This window comes from Erpetoichthys calabaricus, chromosome 2 (genome assembly GCF_900747795.2).
Source record: "Erpetoichthys calabaricus chromosome 2, fErpCal1.3, whole genome shotgun sequence".
Taxonomy (NCBI): Eukaryota; Metazoa; Chordata; class Cladistia; order Polypteriformes; family Polypteridae; genus Erpetoichthys; species Erpetoichthys calabaricus.
The window spans coordinates 177,590,993-177,610,602 of record NC_041395.2 but is presented as its reverse complement, the minus strand read 5'-3'; the positions used below and the strand labels follow the sequence as shown (position 1 = coordinate 177,610,602).

Below are 19,610 nucleotides of genomic sequence, written 5' to 3'. Positions count from 1 at the left end.
TTATAATAAAATCTTGCAACGAGACGAGACTTTTTGGAAGACACGAGACTTTTTGGAAGACGAGACGAGACTTTTTGGAAGATTTTTTCCAAGTCCCGCAAGTTGAGACCTTGGCCATGAGAATTTTTCAAGTCACGCCCCCCCCCCCCCCCCCCCTTAATCATGTGCAACAAACTTTCATCTCTCAGCTTTTGACAGACACATTTTCTGCTCTCTCAGCTCTTATAAATTAACATTTTCCTCACTTTAAGTTCCCATATAAAGAAGACGTATTATGTCCAAATCCTATTGAAGAATTTCATCACGAAGGGTTATCAACAGAAAAAATGAGTACATGGGCAATCCTAGCACCGAGAAACAATGAAGTCAAACAAATTGATGCCAAAAATGTTGATGGGTTACACGCAAATTGGTTAAATGTGTTACAAACAGACTATGCTGAAACAGCTGGTGGTCATCGTGCGGACGATGAAAACATCAACTTACAATATCCCGAAGAATAACTACAACTGTTAACACCATCCGGTTTTCCACCACACGAATTACTGTAGAAAGAAGGATGTATCCAAGAAAGGTAATGTAGTACATCTTCCACAGGTAACATTACACAACAAAGGAGATCTTGATATGCCGTTTGTTTAAAACTTTAAGTTTCCCGTTAGAATAGCTTTTACAAAGGCAATTAACAAATCTCAGAGCCAAACATTCGACAAAGTAATTTTATGTAATAGAGAGAAAGACACGAAATTCAATCACGGGCAGTTGTACACTGTGTTGACATGATTAAAGTCCAAAAACAGAATTAAAATTCAATGCAATATTGACGAAAATTTTATTCAAGAAATTGTTTTTAATGAAGTTTTACAAGTTTAAAATGTATTTGCGTGTTAATTTTAAAGCCAAACAGAACAAAACTGTATTATCATATAATAACTCTAAAGCAACATGAAACATAATTCACTTTCAAATTATTATGTTTTACTCTTTAATATGGCTAATTACTCATTGTAATGTAAAACAGTTCCATTTATGCATATGTAACAATTCCAGTGAAAATAAAAATCTGTTTGAATTGTACAACCGCATCCCCATACGCGAGCGACAGAACCGCAAAGAGGCTAGCGCATAGCGCAGGCACAGGGATTGGTGAGTGAAGCGAGCAGTGGGTCCCTAGTATTATATATATATTAATGCCTCTGGGTTTGGAATGGAATGTCCAACAAGCTAATATAGGTGTGACAGTCAGATATTCATATTCATTACACAATGAGAGAATTACAATTAATAAAAAAATTATTTAAAGCTTCTCTGTGTATGATTTTTGTGGTTTTGAAAAGAAAATCAATTTACTTTTGGGGAAAAAAAAAAAGTTTAGTCATTTTCTTTACACACAAAAATAAACAGAAAATTTAAACGTCATTATCTTTTACATCCAAAATGATCCAGTTAAGGACTAAGTCAATCTCTGCACATAGCACCCAGTTTAACATGAGGGACAAACTAGCGCTGAAATTATATGTTCTAGCCTCCGGCAGCACAACACTGAAGTGCGCAAGAAGAACGAATAACTGACACTGTGGTTTCTATTTAACCAATTATGACTGATTTTAACTAATGTTTTTTTCTGTGCAAAACTCCCATAGCTCAAGTGTGTGCTATAGGCACAATAAAACCCAGTGAAAAACACATGCTTTTTCTTCCCTTTGACTATAACCATTTACACAACATTTGATTACTCCTGTTAGCAGGAATTTAGAGATAATAATCCCAATTACAGGCCAGCTACTCCAGAAAAAGCATGATAGGATTCCACAGATCAGTTTACATATGAAAGGGGCTGTTTATCCATTTGGAAGAACACTGTCTTTTTCCTTATTGACAAGGAAAACTATCCAAACAAAATGCAAATAAGCTGCTCCTGGAACGGATTTTCAGGAGAGCAACCTGTTGAAAACCAAAATATTAAATTACAGCATTGGGTTCTGGAAATGCTCTAGTAAGTATTAAACAAGTCACATATTTTGTGTTTGTTTCTGCAATGGCACAAATTACATTTATCTTTATCTAAACATATTCAACAAGTGCAATTAATTCTGAAAGCTCTTCACAATAATAAACCAAAACATGCTCATACTATAGTTTGCAGACCTATTTCAAACATTTACATCAGTCACCTTTTTTTTTTTCCAATATGACTTTCATGTTGTAGCTACTTTCATTTGTTTCAAGTATATCGTCTTGTAATATGTCCTAGATCACAAATAAATACTTTAAGATTTATTTTATTGTGCCTCTCCTGTATTCATTTTTTGTGATGTCTGCTGAAATGACAGTACAACACATAGAGTCTATTTGAATACCAAGAATTAATTACTATTGTTTAAAAATGTATTTCCACACACATTAATTCAATAATGGAAGTCCTATCATCAATAGAAAAGAAAGTGTCTCACATTTTGTCAACAGATTCTGATATCTCAGCCCAGAAATCATTGACGACTGAATTCAACTTGTGCAATGCAAATTCCTAAACAAGAGGAGAAAAGGTGGAACATTAAATAAAATTCCTTAATATTTTTTATTACTTTAAATATGAACCATACATTAATTTGGTGACACAATTACAAGCATACTTTAATGATTTTTCTAATACTGTTTTTTTTTTATTCCATTCAGAGAATCATATGTATTGAATCAACCCAGGCAGCAGATGGTATAAAAGTGTAACCACCCTAAGAGAATAGCAATCTGCTAGAACCTCTACTCCTGTACACATTTATTCACACCCTCAATTTAGGCAACTTATGCATGTACAGTATATATACACAGTTCAAAACACACAGAACCAGAAAGAAGAGGTAGACTTAGTCTGAACCAAAACAATTCTTTCAAGGTCTAGTTATTCTGTGGCAAAATTGCACCAATCAATGCATTATATTAAAATCAAAAATAATACTTAAAACTCCTTAGTTATGGTGTTTACCTTAAGTTTAGGATCTTCCTCATCAAGTAGAGAGATAATCCCAGCTGTGAAATACAGAAAATAAAATTCTTAATTGAGCTACTTGACAATGCAGTTGCTTTTTTTTCTAAACTGACCACAGTTTAAAGCTATTTTCTGTGGTATATTTCTCATTCAATATTAAAAGGTTTTACAAGAGTATAATCACATTGGCCAGTAAAATTAATAAATCATTAGCTTAAAATGTTACCTTGTCAAATACACGTACAGCTTTTCTGGGTATCAGAGTAATAACTAAGTCCCAGTATAACCAAAAGGTAAGAATTAACTGAAAATGAGTTTAGAGCTTTTTTTATTCAGATAAGTAAAACAGCATTCACAGATCATAGGCCAAGAAAAAGCAGCGCGAGAGAAAGACACGCACACACACATGCACACACACACACACACAGGCAGAGAGAGAGAGAGAGCTGGACGCATAAGGTAGGAAGGCAGTTAAAGAATGCACTGGGCTTGATTTTGTTTTCACTTCTGTTTACAGCGATCAGTTCGTAGCGTGCATTGTTGCAATGTTACTTTTCTTGGAGGTTTATTAAATTACGGATTTTTTCAAATGTTCATTTTTTTCCCTGTGCTTAAAACTCATTTAAAAGAGTTTTTAGCCAGCGGTTGGTAGCGCTATAGCGTGACTATTGCAGTGTTAGTTTTCTCAGTGTTATTCAATGTTTTTACATTTAGTTTACTATTACGCTGTGCATCCTATGGTTTAATTAACTATATTTGTGCTTAAAAACTTAAAAAAAAATGTATATATTTACATACAGTTCGTATGGTCTGGAACAGATTAATTGTATTTACATACAATCCTATGGGGAAAAATTGCTTCGGCTCACGACCAAATTGGTTTACGACCAGAGTTTTGGAACGAATTATGGTCATGAACCGAGGTTCCACTGTATGTTTATTTTGTTGTCAGATACTTCGGTTTTTTGTTTGAGGTGTGTGATTCTCCCTACAGAACCGAAATGGTGTCTCCCTGCGTGTAGGCAAGCTGACCAGGGAACTTGAGACACCTTTATAAGAACGGTTGTGGCCGCAAGATGGGGTGGTTTTTACAATCAATCGGAGAGACTTGGGGGGGGGGGGGGGGGGGGGGAAGACTTAGAGTGTGCAAGGTGCGCCAGACTTGGAGGTGTCTGGTGGCTGAGCAGTTGGTTGCTGTTTAGCAGCAGCTTGAGGCTCCCGAGATTTTCCCCCCTAATAACCCCCCCCACCCCCCGGAGTTGAGTTTATGGCATGGGCTGAAACAGTGTCCAATTTTTGTTTTCTTTAAAGTTGAGGTTGTGGATACCCTTTCTTGTACTGAAAGAGACTGAGTAAACATCAGGATATGAGCTTTTGTGTAGCTTTAAGCAATCTATTTTAAATTATATTTGTTCTTTTTTCATTCTCAAAATAAGAATTGCTTTCACTCTGGACTACATTTTTTGTTTAGGGCAAACATTTACAGCAGCAACTGTTTTTTGTTTTTGCAATTGGGGAATAAAAACCTACCCTTTATTGTACATCTGCCTCTCTTATTGTACCCTCAGTCCTGGTCAGTCCCGAACTACTAGCAGGCCATTAGTAGATGGCCTGTGCCCATCACAATATAAATCAAATCACTATTTCTGTCAAGCTTAAGGGTTCCTTTTTACTCCTAAGTGAGATGTAAATATATCAAAAGGTTAATTTTGGTTTAAATATTACTTATTTTCTGTCAGAAGTTGAGCATGACATATGTACTGTAGAACAATATTCAATTGTACTTCAGATAAATAAAATAGTATATATAATAAACTAAAATCTTACTTCTGACCAGTCAAAAGTTTTGAGTGTTACAGGAGAACACAAACAAAATGCACAACAAAATTATTTGGTTAATTCCAAACACATAAGTAACACAAAATAAAGTCTCAATTCTGACCAGTGAAAAGATTTCAAGTTTTAGAGGAGAAAACACTAAGTTTTGTTGGTCAACTTCAAATAAATAAAATATTAAAATCTTAAATCTAAAACTAAAATCTTTGTGTTGTCCTTTAAAACTTAAAAGCTTAAAGTAATTTTTTCATTCATTTCCAAATAAACTAGATATTAATACAAAATAAAATCTAAAAAAAGATTAAATAAATAAAATCTCTCTGTACTACATCCTTTCCTTTGTATACAGTAGAGTCTCGCTTATGCGACATAAACGGGCCAGCAAAACGTCGGATAAGCGAAAATGTCGGATAATGGGAGGTGTTAAGAAAAAGCCTATTAAACATCAAACTATGTTATAATTTTACACATTACGAGCCTAATACAGTGGAACCTCAGTTCACGAACACCTCTGAACACGTACAAATCGGGTTATGACCAAAAAAGTTTGCCAAACTTTTGCCTCTGTGCACGACCACACACTCGGTATAGGAACAAGCCAGTTTCCCTTGCGGTTTGTGCGCGCCGATGATTTCCGCGCGTGTTCAGTCTCTCCCTGTGCAGCGTTAGAGAGAGAGAGAGCATGAGAGAGAGACACAGACAGATACATGCACGCGCAAGAGAGAGAGACACACGCACACGTGTGAGAGAAAGAGACACACGCACACACGCACACGCGCGAGAGAGAGACACACGCACACACGCGCGAGAGAGAGAGATGCACGCACGTGAGAGAGAGAGAAACGCACACACGTGAGAGAGAGAGAAACGCACGCACGTGAGAGAGAGAGAGAGAAACGCACGCACGTGAGAGAGAGAGAAACGCACGCACGTGAGAGAGAGAGAGAAACGCACGCACGTGAGAGAGAGAAACGCACGCACGTGAGAGAGAGAAACGCACGCACGTGAGAGAGAGAAACGCACGCACGTGAGAGAGAGAGAAACGCACGCACGTGAGAGAGAGAAACGCACGCACGTGAGAGAGAGAAACGCACGCACGTGAGAGAGAGAAACGCACGCACGTGAGAGAGAGAGAAACGCGCACACACACATGTGCGCCTGAGAGAGAGACACACGCACACATGCGCACGAGAGAGAGAGACAGATGCATGCACGCACGAGAGAGATGCACACGCACATGCGCAAACACAAACACGCGCGTGCGAGAGAGAGACACGCACGCCAGAGGGGGCCAGCCACATAATCCACTGTAATCATGTTTTACAACAAAACAGAAAAACTTAACTGAAAAAATGAACTTAGCAGCAAAAAATAGACTACGCTCACGTTCGCAACTTGCAGTTCTTGTTGCCGATTGATTCCTTTTTTTTTTTGTTTTATTTTTGCGGTGGGACGTCGGATAATACAGAATGTTGGATAAGCGAGACTCTACTGTAGATTCAAACTGTATTAAATGGTTGGAAAACAAACCCACAAATACATACACAAAAAGCATTCTGTATATACCCTTGGTACAAATTCAATCAGCTTTCAAATGTAAACAAAGGTGAACATAAACAAAACTGACATATTCACTCAGTTTTTTGCACAAAGCACTTTGAGCTACATTATTTGTAGGAAAATGTGCTATATACAGTGCATCACTTTTTCCACATTTTGTTAGGTTACAGCCTTATTCCAAAATGGATTAAATTCATTTTTTTCCTCAGAATTCTACACACAACACCCCATAATGACAACGTGAAAAAAAGTTTACTTCAGATTTTTGCAAATTTATTAAAAATAAAAAAATTGAGAAAGTACATGTACATAAGTATTCACAGCCTTTGCCATAAAAGCTCAAAATTGAGCTCAGGTGCATCCTGTTTCCCCTGATCATCCTTGAGATGTTTCTGCAGCTTAATTGGAGTCCACCTGGAGCTTGCCAAAAGGCACCTGAAGGACTCTCAGACCATGAGAAAGAAAATTCTCTGGTCTGATGAGACAAAGATTGAACTCTTTGGTGTGAATGCCAGGCGTCACGTTTGGAGGAAACCTGGCACCATCCCTACAGTAAAGCATGGTGGTGGCAGCATCATGCTGTGGGGATGTTTTTCAGCAGCAGGGACTGGGAGACTAGTCAGGATAAAGGGAAACATGACTGCAGCAATGTACAGAGACATCCTGGATGAAAACCTGCTCCAGGGCGCTCTTGACCTCAGACTGGGGCGATGGTTCATCTTTCAGCAGGACAACGACCCTAAGCACACAGCCAAGATATCAAAGGAGTGGCTTCAGGACAACTCTGTGAATGTCCTTGAGTGGCCCAGCCAGAGCCCAGACTTGAATCCGATTGAACATCTCTGGAGAGATCTTAAAATGGCTGTGCACCGACGCTTCCCATCCAACCTGATGGAGCTTGAGAGGTGATGCAAAGAGGAATGGGCGAAATTGGCCAAGGATAGGTGGGCCAAGCTTGTGGCATCATATTCAAAAAGACTTGAGGTTGTAATTGCTGCCAAAGGTGCATCAACAAAGTACAGTACAACCTCAATTATCCAGTTTAATGACCGGCGCCCGTCATCTGGATAATCAAAAATCACGGATAATCGAAAATAATTATAAAAATTAGAAAATGCTAGAATAGGTGCTGTACAGTGAAATTCGTACCTTTCTTGTGTTGTTTATGAAGTTTTCTTGACAAAATCAGACAGGAGACGCTGCTTTGTGTTCTTGCAGCGCTTCAGTTTTATTCACATGCGGAGCTTGCGAAGTGTTAGGATGTCACTAAAATTTGAATCCGCTTCCTGCTCAAGAAAGTCTAGCAATGTTTCGGCACAATTTAGCGCTTCTGCAATCAAAACTTTCTTTTCTGAAGGTTCGTCTTCAACGTCGCTTTCTTCCGGCAATTCCGCACTTGACTTCGCTTCTGCAGCAAGGGCGGCGTCGTCTTTCACTTGATATCCAGGCTGATCATTATCAGAGAGTAGCCATTCTTCGATGTTTTCTCTGTCGACGTCTTCAAACAAGGCATCGCCTACACAGACCGTGCAACCCATACAAAACTTATTGACGAATGGCAGTCTGAATTTGGAAAAAGGGGAGAGTGTTCGGAACGAGTCTTCTGCATCGGATTAAGTCTAATGGTTTTTCATAGCAGGGGATCGCCTGGCTGGTGCACAGATGCTATACTGTACTTTCAATCCTTTTACAATAATTCTCAGAAACCCATCGAGAAAGAAAACTTAAGCTGTGACACATGTAGTGTACATTCCTGTAGTCGGAATTCTTGGCGGCGAAATCTTGGCCGTCTTGTGATGTCTCACTTTTTTTCTAGGCGATCCCGGATAACCAAATGCACGGTTAATTGAAGACCAGATAATCGAGGTTCCACTGTATTGAGCAAAGGCTGTGAATCCTTATGTACATGTGATTTCTCAGTTTTTTTTATTTTTAATAAATTTGCAAAAACCTCAAGTGAACTTTTTTCACGTTGTCATTATGGGGTGTTGTGTGTAGAATTCTGAGGATAAAAATGAATTTAATCCATTTTGGAATAAGGCTGTAACATAACAAAATGTGGAAAAAGTGATGCGCTGTGAATACTTTCCGGATGCACTGTAAATAAATGTTGTTGTTGTTGCAGTCACCTTATGCTCCAAGGTAAGTCTGCAATGTGGCACTTGCTACACCCAATGCAATTTCTTGGGTCACGGGACTGATTTTCAGTATTGCGGGGAGGAGTTGACAGTAGACACCATTGTGCGGGAGGGAGTGGGCAGCAGCTAAAGTATGGGTAATTAAAATTCAATTTAAAACAGAACCTACATTCGTTCTCTCTATATATGGAATACACAGAATTAATTTGCCCAAGCATTTAGGACACATGCAAATACCGTCTTGCATGCAGCCTTCTCAAGATTGCAGAGCCGAGACAGCGATATAAAAAAAAAAAAAAAAAAAAAAAAGACTACAAGACTGCAAAACTGTCTGACATATGGCAGTCATTTTCAATTGTTATTGAAAGCGACAGCAACCAAGTACCATTTGCTGCGATAATTGTGCTACCATTCGGCAGACACAACTCGGCCACATCAGATTTAAAGCGCCACATGTATGCAGTAACAAAGGGTCAAACTAAACTGACATTATTGCCAAACCTGTCAAAAATAATGAATAATATCCAACTGCAGAGCCTGAGTACAGTAGCAGGGTTCCCACTCTTTTTAAGGAATCATTTTCCAGGACATTTCCAGGAGCTTTTTCCGGAAATTCATGACAGGATCTGGTCATACAGTCATACACTTTTGTCGCAGGCTTAACGCCATTTTAATTTCTCTTTGATTATGCAGGGACTTAGTGTCACCGATATGCTAAATTACATAAAGGCAACACCAATTAATGCACTGATGTATAATGGAGTTGTTTGACCTCTTTTTGTTACACACTGTTTTAAACTGCAAAACTCTTTTAAAGAAATAAATGCCTCTTGGATTGTGTAAAACTATCCAAACACTGACATATACTGAGCAATTCCATAATGTTCAATATAGAGCTGTTGATCACACCATGAAATAGGCTACCATAGTGACCTAATTTCAGTAAAAGTTACTTGCATATTACATATGTCATTGTTTGTATCAAATAAATTTATGTACAATGTTTGTATTAAACAAAACTGCATAAAGCCAATTTATTGCCTATATCAAGTGTATGATGCCTATAACACTAATATATGCAACAATTGGCACGAAACAAAACAAAGTCAGAGTTAACTTTCAACTGGTAGCTTTACTGGGAATACAGCAGCTGTACAATTTGCATAAGTCAACGACAAAGATTATAATAAAGAACTTATCTTTGTGGGAAAAGAAGCAAAATACATCCATTTTAAATCACGATAGCCTTGCCATCAATTCCCGAGTTGAAAACTTGGTTAAACTAGAAAGAATACTAGGAACAAAGGATAAAAGCCTGAACTCCAGTATATTGGAAAAAAAAAAAAACAAACAAACAATCCATAAGTCACTAGTGTAACCTATGAAAAAGGCATCTGGTGTAGGCCTAGGTTTAGAAACAATGCTGGTGTTGCTCCTTGAGGTCTGATAAAACTGCATCCAGACCGATGACCTCTTTCTTTTTTTCAGCAACACTTTTACGATAGGCATTAGATTTTGTGAGCAGTGTAAAGTACTGTTTTCTCTCAACCTTCTCTGCCATTGCATCTGCTTCTTCTTGCATTGCCTCAATGCTAGTGATTATTTACTTTCTCTTTGCTGCCACTTTTGTGATTTCAGAGCGGAGCTCTTCTCTTTGCTTGTCATTTTTAGTTTCCTTTTTCTTCTTTTTTTCATCATCAAGGTATTGGACATATCGCATCCTGGCATTTCTGCAATGCTGCAAGAGGGGCTTTGGCAATACTCCATCAAATGAGCCACCAGTCAAAGAATCTTGGATTAGGCGAAGAGACATCAGAGTCCTTCCTTTCAGATTTGTAACCAGCATGTCCTTATTCACAGAGTACCCTCTTTTGACCGCTGCTTGCCCATGTGACAATGTGAACAGGTCTTTCATTGATTTCCACAGAATTGCGTACTCTGCTTTGTCACCAGCAAATCTTCCCATGAATGTGTCCAGCCGACAGGAGCTACTTCTATACCCTTGAAATTCCTCCTTATGGTGCTACACCATTTCAGTGAGGAACATCTTGTACTCACTCAGGATTTGGTCACAGTCCTCTGCTGTATGCCATTTGGCGTTAAGAAGCAGTTGTAAGAGCTTCTCAAACATGGAGATGGCACGCCTTTCATCGCTGATCATAGTTACTGGATCTAGGCATGCCATGTGCCTTACTGCTGCACAATTCAAAGGGCATTTGTCCAGCAGTTTCTTTGCTGTTGCGGACAGGAAGACTACACATTCTCCCCGGAATTGTTGACCCGGCAGCGGTTTTTCAAGCAGCTTCTCTGAGGCTTTCTCAAGAGCTTGTTTGGTGGCAAAGCCAAGATCCACCTCTTTCAGTGGCAAATGGAGTGTTTTGTCCAGTACATCAATTTTAAGCATTTGGACAGGTGTTTTGATGTTATCCAGTATCTCCCTCTTCATAAAGCATGAAATCAAACTCTTCAGAAGGGCCTGAATGTCTTTTGCCAAAAATGGCATCATGGGGGCATCAGTCTGGAAAGTCTCAAGAAAGGGTTTCAGCTGCCTTGCCACATAGGCAAAAAACTGTAATTTTGCCTCAAAAAGGGGGTCACCAACAGCCTCTCTGACCACAGTGTATGATGTTGACGTTGGCATTTTACTCTTTGGCAGTTTCTTGTAATTGTCGACAAATATTTCAACATGTGGCCACATCTTAAGTGCTTTCTCTGCCACTGGCAAGTCCTCCACCCACCTGTGAGCACAGAATTTTAGAGGGAATGTTGATGTTTTGGTAATTTCAATAAAGTCATCCCGTCTGGCTGGTGTGTCATGAAAAACCTGCCAAAGGGCTCTTAGTTTGTCACCTATCTTCCATCCACTTTCCTTCTCGCCTTGTTGGAAGCTTCCATGAACTGTTTGAAGACCACAGGTTCCTAGGTTTATCTGGGGCCTCCTTAGACCTGTCTTCTTCAAATAATCTCAAAAATTTTTTGTTGACACTTGGTCCATCCATCGAGATTTGCAGGAGCTTGTTTGGATCAAGTGGAGAGAGGGAAACTTTAATGCTCTCAACAAGCTTCTCTGATTGTGTGTGCCCTTGAAACTGGGAGTCCAGATAATGCACAACTACCTTTTCTTCATTATCACTCCAGTACCGCACAAGCACATCCATCTGCTCGGTCTGTGTTATTTTGTTGAGGCATTCATCAAATGAAATGGTATAGCAGTTGGACTGTCTAATGTCTTTCACTAGCTTGTCTCTGAAATATGGTGCAAGGCCAAAACACATCAGATACGCTGCTTTTGTTGCACCACATGAGAATTTTTGGGCAATTTCACTATCTGGAAACATCAGATGAAACAATGAACCCATATCTGAACAGGAATTGAAAGGGCCACTTTAATCACCCAGCGGATCTCTGCTTCTAAAACAGCTTCACTTGAAAAATGAGCTCCGATTGTGAGTGTAGCTTGAGGTGGAGTTACAGAAGTTGATGGCTGGACCTCGCTGCTTCCTTGACTCTCCGATTCTGCTGCCTGTCTGCTAGCTTCAGAATTTTGGGGGGTGGGAGATTGATTGATGAAATCAGTCATGCGTGGTCCTGTGCCTTGACTTGACATAACCCTCTTGTGTCCCTGTCCTTTGGCATGGCTTTTAACAGCAGAAATGCCCATGTTGCCTACATCAAAAGCTTTCTTGCATATCTTGCAGTATGCCTGATGTACATTATCTGTCACATGTCCTATCCAGTCCCTGAACTCAGGATTTATCTTCCATTCCTCCTTAAACGTACACCTCCTTGACATGATTCTGCTTTCCCTCACTTCTGTAATTAGAAATACATTCTCTAAATTAACCATTATAGGCTACTATTTTTCCTGCAACACTGCCTATTAGTGTCAAAAACATTAAATACAGTAATGTACAAAAATGTAGGCTAAATAGAAATACTGATCCAGTACAGATTTTCTGTAGGCTAACTGTGGTAAACTTAATGTGAAAGCATACCCATATAATTCCTCTAGAGGGAGCTAACGTTCTGTGGAATAATGGAAGCAAGCTAGAATAAGAAGTTGAGCCAGGAGCTGTTAAGCGTGTTCAGTTGTGCAAATAAACGGCACAAGCCAAGTAATATTTATTGTGTGGCGATTGCTCGGCTGCAAGGATGTCACACGAACATACACAAACACACAAGAACAGGCATTTAGATGTAGGCTTCAAGTAGCCTAAGCCCTATTTGTTTTAAATGAAAGCAGTAGCTCCTAGTCTAATTCTTTTTAAGACTGTTATCGTGTTCGTGCTGTTTTAGATTTGGTTCACTGAATTTATTTGCTTAACAGTGGGATCATGTAGGCCTACAAAATGATTTTAGATTGATTAAGCAATTTCCTCCGGGATCAATAAAGTATTCTGATTACCGTCATTAGACAATTAGCACTATGCTAACACCTAATGGGAATTGCCATTAACAGGCTAACAGAAATTAGCATCGCCAATTTACTTGACATGTTTAATATGCGACCTGGGTCCACATCAGACGGTATGAAGTAACAAAACTGTCAGTTGCACCATATGCACTGTGGTCATACTTACAGTCATGCACTCAGCAGAAATTTCAAGTGATGAACTGATGTTCTGTTGTTCTCCTGTCAGCTACTGACAAGCTAGAGCAACGAGGGTCAAAACTCAAATATAATTGCCTATACATGTCTTAGTAGGTGGAGACATTGCGCAGCAGAGGCCACGACCTAGCGCAGCTGTCATCATATCTAGACTTACGAACAGCAAGCTGTTTCAAACAGAAAAATTAAAAAGCGAAAACAGAAATAAAATTCCAGGACAAGAAAGATTATTTCCAGGACATTTGGCCATTTCGATCAGTTTCCAGGTCATTTCAATGACTGGAAAATAACCCTCAAAATTTTCAGGTTTTCCAGGACGCGTGGGAACCCTGAGTAGGTCACCGCAGGTCTACACCAGCAGTTATAGGAAGTTAAGGTTAGGGGTTAATATGAAGCATGCAGGATAAATGGTTAGGCATAGGAGTTACTTAATGTTTGGAGTCAGTTTTGTTAAGGTTAGGGTTGATGTGGTTACCGTTTCAATCAATTTGATTTGTGATGAGCTATAAACATTTATTACCAAACTGCTGGTTTAGACATGTGGCAATATCACTTCCGCCCTGAAACTGCTGGTGTAGACATGCAGTGACATATGGTGCTGTGGCTCTGCAGGTCGATACATCCAAGTAAAAACTATTGCTAAAAGCAAAGGACAGAATAAATGTGCAGATTTTGTTGGCAAGGATATACAGCTTTACGACACAGTGTCTGGGGAAGGCTATATTCAGTTTGCACAGTACAGGTAGTCCCCAGGTTACGGACATCCGACATATGACTTACGAATGAGGACGCAGCTGCGACGCATGCGCCTCAGTAACTGCCACTCTGTCATCTTCGGCCTGGGGATGCTGCAAGCGGTGGCTGGAGGGGGGCGATTTCGCTGCTTGTGCAGTGTAGTGTAGTGTCCCTCAGACGGCTCCCGGCGGCAAGCTGTGACCCGTGGTCCATAGTCACCGGGGCCACAGCTATCGCTCATGTGCAGGATGATGGTTCGCTGCCCACCCACTATGCCACTGCAGCTACTGCTCCTGACTGGACGCAGGCTGGATGGAGCGGAGGGGGGCGTTTCACTCCCTGCCCAGCACACACGGTTGGTAATGCTGCAAGCGGTGACCCGGTTGTGGCTGAACGGGGCAGCGGGGGTAGCATTATAGTGTGCCTCGGATGGCTGCCTATTGAATTGGGGTTAGGCAATTCACTACTTGCCTTTGGCCGCACCGCGTTCGTTCTACAGCATACTGTAGTGGAGGTGACTGTGAGGTGGGCTAGTGATGAACCGCCCCTCGCCGTCCCCATTCATTCTCAATAGTAAGCCTGCTTGTACTGTTACGCGCACATAGCAGGAAGTTGTCTCATGTCAGTACATCAGACGTGTTGATGACTGGTGCCTTCCTGCTGTGATAACGTGTACAGTGCTGTGCAGAAGAGCTCATCTTAACCTTTTGTCTTCACCCTTCAAGAATGTCTCTGAAACACAAATCTGATGCAAGTGCTGGTGATACAGTAAAGAAGAGAAAAACCATCACTATTGAAAATAAAAGGAGAAATAATAAAAAGGTCAGAGAGAGGTGAAACTCCATCATTCATTGGCAGAGCACTTGGTTATAGTCGGTCAACAATAGCATTTATTAAAATAATGTACCTGTTCCGACTTTCAACAATAGCATTTATTAAAATAATGTACCTGTTCCGACTTTCAACAATAGCATTTATTAAAATAATGTACCAGTTCCGACTTACTTACAAATTCAACTTAAGTACAAACCTACAGTCCCTATCTCATACGTAACCCAGGGACTGTCTGTACCTGGTTGGCACAGCAGCCAAAAATGTAAAATCTAAAATTTAAACAGATACTGCCCCATCCAACGACTGTATTGTGGCACGTGGCAGAAAAAGCCAAAAGCTGAGAAAGGATACTTATATGATATGTTAAAGACCAGGAATAATTATGGGTGTGCTGTCAGAACAAATTTTTGGACTGAAAACTTTGAGAAAATCTCTTTCATATCTGCTACTATCCATTATATTAATGACAGCTACAATCTTGTGTTAAGGTTGCTTTTTGTGACCCAGTCTAAAGCAAGCACTATTAAAATGGGTGAAAAAATTTGTGATTTACTGTTTGAAAAACTTCAGAATTCAGAATTGGCAGAGGACCAAGAAGATATTTGTAATACTTTATAATAACTGATTTAATGCAAATGCACTAAATCTAAGTGCAGTGATGTTCACTGGTCAGCTGTTAGTAACTCCCACTTTCATCTCAGAGCTTGCGAGCAGATGATGAAAATACCTGTACTTTCACAGCACTTTGGCTTGGTTATAGTGTGCTTGTATTGATAAGCAAAAAGTGCTGTGAGAAAGTGGGGAGTGTTTGTTAAACTACCAGTAATTTGTTGACAAGAAAAGCGTATGTGTTAAGCTTAAAACTTCTTTGTGTGACTTGTAAGCAGACAGCACCAACCTTTCATGTTTGTTCCACATTTTTGGGGAATGAATAGCATTTATTAACATATATCACACTTTATTAAATAGAATAGTAATTGGTTGGCCATTTACAAAGCTTTAACAAGACATACTGGTAACACTGCTCTTTTTTACCCTTTCTGTGTAAAAAATGTGCAAACTTGTGCTTAGAAATTATTATTTAAGTCCCATCAGAAGATCTATATTAAAATACTGATGAAGCACAATCATCTCAAAAAAAGTGAAATGGACAACTGGGGCAAAGAGGGGAAACCTTCAGCCACCATCTTATACAAGATCATGTTAAACAGATCTTATGAACCATACATGACTTTTCATGACTCTGTTCCAGCCACACGATGAGTTCCGCATAGTGCTATTCTCATTATAATTGGCTTTTCGTGTTGTCTGTCAAAACACGGATGGAAGGAGTTCTATCAATTTTCTATTGACCATGTCTTATATTACTATCAAGGAAAAGTTATTTCGCGATAAACTATCTATCGTTTAATAGCCCAGCCCTACCTACCATACCATTTTCTAAGATCGCTTAATCATGTGCTTTTTAAATGCTGACCCTTTTGTCAATGCTGGCTGAAATGAAAGCACCTCATCCATCATCTAAACTACCTCTCTGATAACTATCAACTGCCCTGTTTTCATGAGTAGAGAATTTGCTCCTTTTGTGTATGACTGGCTTCCATAACTGCTGTAACTCCTTGTAGGGTTGGAACCACGAACACTACTCCTGTGTATTTGCTGGTTTAGTGTGTTTTTCACAAATAGATGTTTAGTCACACATTAATAAACTGGATGACCACTTGAATTATTCCATCAATGGACCTCGAAAAGCATTTATTTCTCAGAAAATCTTTTTGGAAATTCAACATGGCTTAACACAACTCACAAAGAGACAAAATGATGTACTCTTAAGACAAAAGCTGTAACCCAGCAAGACAATAATATTGGTATATAAATTACTTAAGAAAATGCTGCACTTTCAGTCTTAGATTAGATCTTGCATTGGTGCCGATTTTTGGGATGTTCCCCTCCATTACAAAACTTCTCCTTAATGCACCATATTCATTTATTTTTGGGCCAATGGGAACATCAATTCAAAATTTTGTAAAATTTAGTTCAGCTATTTTTGCATAATTGGTGAGCAGATTACAATTTTATTTATACAAGTAACTTTTCAAGTTATCACATGTGAAGCCACATAAAATAATGATTTGTTTCAAGTACAGTTTTAGACATGGCAACAAGCATGAGATTACATGCTCTTTCGGCACATGGTATTCTGGCTCTCGAGCAAATAACACTTCGCATCCATATAAGCTTCTCAAAATGCTTACCTCGCTTGTCAAAAGAATTAATGGTTTCTTCTTGTGTATTAAAGAAACCTTCATGTTAAACATAAAGTAGATATGTTTATGAAAAAAAAGTCCTGTAATTTCTTTTTATTGTACAGTGTTTGTATATTACATGGTCGTTACTGGCCCTTTATAATGAGTAAGAAAAGCCATGGAATAAGAATTGCTGAATGTGTTGCAATTTAAAAAATTATATATTCAAGTCAAGAAAATGCAAAATTAAGAAGAAAAGTTTATACTTCTCAAAAGATCATATGCTTAGGAAAAACATAATACTTAAATGCATCAGCAATATTGGTGCAATATGCATTGGTAATTAGTCATCTTTCCTGCCCACACATCAATAGCGTTATCGGTCTAAAAAATCTGCATTTTTATTAGGTGTGACAATCTAATTCCCAAAATTATTGTCTAAACGACATTCGGAACGTGGCACAGCCGGAAACTGTTCAAGTGGGGACCTTTTTCACTGCTACACCGCTAAACACAGCGGTGTTGCACGGGGGCTCTTTTTCACTGCTACACTGCTAAATAGGTGTGGTAGAGTAGGTATTGCGCGGTGAAAATGGACAGAGAACATTCCGAAACTGAAGCTGACGATAAAGTTGAACATGATGACACAGAAGAACTTTTGCCGAAAAAAAACGAGTCATGTCCGTTGTCTGGAGATACTTTGGTTTTAAAAAGGTCAGATGTGGACCATTATGTTCAAATGCGTGAATACTGTTTCTATACTACTGGATAATACTGTAAGCCAAGTTGTACTTGTTTTATTTGTTTTCAATACAGTGTAATGTACCTGGGTACTGTGTAATAGTGTGACGACATGTTGACTTTAATCTCGACGCTTATGTCGAGAATAAAGTCGACATGTTGACTTTATTCTCGTACTTGTCATTAAAGTAGAACATCGTAAACTAAACTTCATCATAAAATGAATATTTAATTTACTAGACTTTCTCAAACCCCGTCATAAGTTATATAGCACATTAAATGCTTTGTGTTAAGTGTTCCCCGAGCTTCTTAACCTGACTTCCTCTGCACTAAGAGGAGGCGCCGGCAGCAATCGCCGCACAGAATACATTCACGTCATGATATTCCTGCTCTCTGAACATTTAGAATGCTAAGATAAATACTTGATATAATTTTCATGGTGAAATGCATTAAAGCATGTATTAATCATGTGGGGGCACCGCGGCGTGGAGGTCGCACTGCTGCCTTGCAGCAAGGGTGTCTCGGGTGTACCCTGCCTTGCATTTGCATGTTTTTCTGGTGTGTTTACTCGGCGTGCTTCAGTTTCCTTTCAAAGTCATGTAGGATGTGGGGTTTAGTTCTGCTATATTGACCCTGCTAGTGTATGTTTTACTCGTATTCACCCTGCGATGTGCTGGCGACTCGTTCAGGGATGGACGCCACCCTGAATGGATGGTATAATTAAACATGTATAACGAAGATATTTTTAAAGTTCTGAACACTCCGTGGGCTAAGTTTATAACTAGTTTTAATTTCACAAAGACGTTTATCGTGTGGTGATTGGTTATGTGGAGAAAGAAAAAGGAAAGATAAGAATTGGGGTTTTGGTACGTCAGATAGAGACAGCACGCGTGCAAGAAAGAAAGCCCCCTCAGAAGAACATCCATTGAATTCTGTGTTAGTGTCTCCGACCACCAGATCACAAACCCAACATTTACACAATATTTAAGTTAAACCTGTGCGATACCCATTCATACATCCAGTTTTTTGGAGCCTCGTCACACCAGCCATAAAGTTCTCTACACTGAACATACACCTGGGGACCCCTTACAGCGAGGGAGCAGAACTACCGCCTCACTACCGTGCGTGTTTAATACCTGCTTTAATGCATTTCATCTTGAAAATGATATCAAGTATTTATCTTAGCATTCTAAATTGTCAGAGAGCAGGAATATCATGAAGTGAATGGATTCTGTGCGGTGATCGCTGTCTCCTCTTAGTGCGGGAGAAGTCAGTTTAAGAAGCGTAGTGATTAACAACTGGGTCGGGGAACACTTAACACAAAGCATTTAATGTGCTACATTAACTTATGACGGGGTTTGAGAAAGTCTAGTAAATTAAACAATGATTTTAGGATGAAGTTTAGTTTACGACATTCTACTTTAATAATAAACTATGAGAATAAAGTGGAAATGTCAACTTTATTCTCGACATATAGTTTGTTTTTTTCTTCCGTGTCAGTATTTTTTTTCTTCACCGTGGCCCTAATATGATTCAGAAGGGCTATACCACAAATAGCATTATCAATACAAGTTTTAGTTTTATTATTTATGCATATAGCTTAACTTCAAGCAAGGTCCATATTAATGCAGTTTGCCTAAATGATGGTTCAGTTGGTAAAGATGTCATCACCAAGCTTGCACTTTTTATTTTATTTTAATTTGGTGAATACTGTGTAATGCACCTGGGCTTGAAGCCTTGAAGTAATAGTGCAACTATCAGTAATAATACTATTATTTATTTTATTATTATTTATTAATTTAAATATTATGCAGCTTAATAATGGTAAAGTTGTTTAAAAAGTCACTTCAACGTGTCAGTGGACAGAGATTGTTAACATTAACAGAAAGAGTAAATATTTTTTGTAAAACGATTGTTAACATTAA

General features: G+C 39.1%; 1 protein-coding gene across 3 annotated transcripts in view; it reads right to left on the bottom strand.

Annotated features, from left to right (window-relative positions):
• The window catches only part of psmd1 (proteasome 26S subunit, non-ATPase 1), a 238,805-nt gene that overhangs the window by 209,099 nt on the left and 10,096 nt on the right, over positions 1–19,610 (bottom strand). For all 3 annotated transcript variants that reach the window (XM_051923647.1, XM_051923648.1, XM_051923646.1), the window contains 2 exons: positions 2,984–3,027; positions 2,454–2,527 (listed from right to left, as the gene is read on the bottom strand). In XM_051923647.1, coding sequence (XP_051779607.1) covers positions 2,454–2,527; positions 2,984–3,027 — 118 coding nt within the window. The remainder of the gene's footprint in view (positions 1–2,453; positions 2,528–2,983; positions 3,028–19,610) is intronic.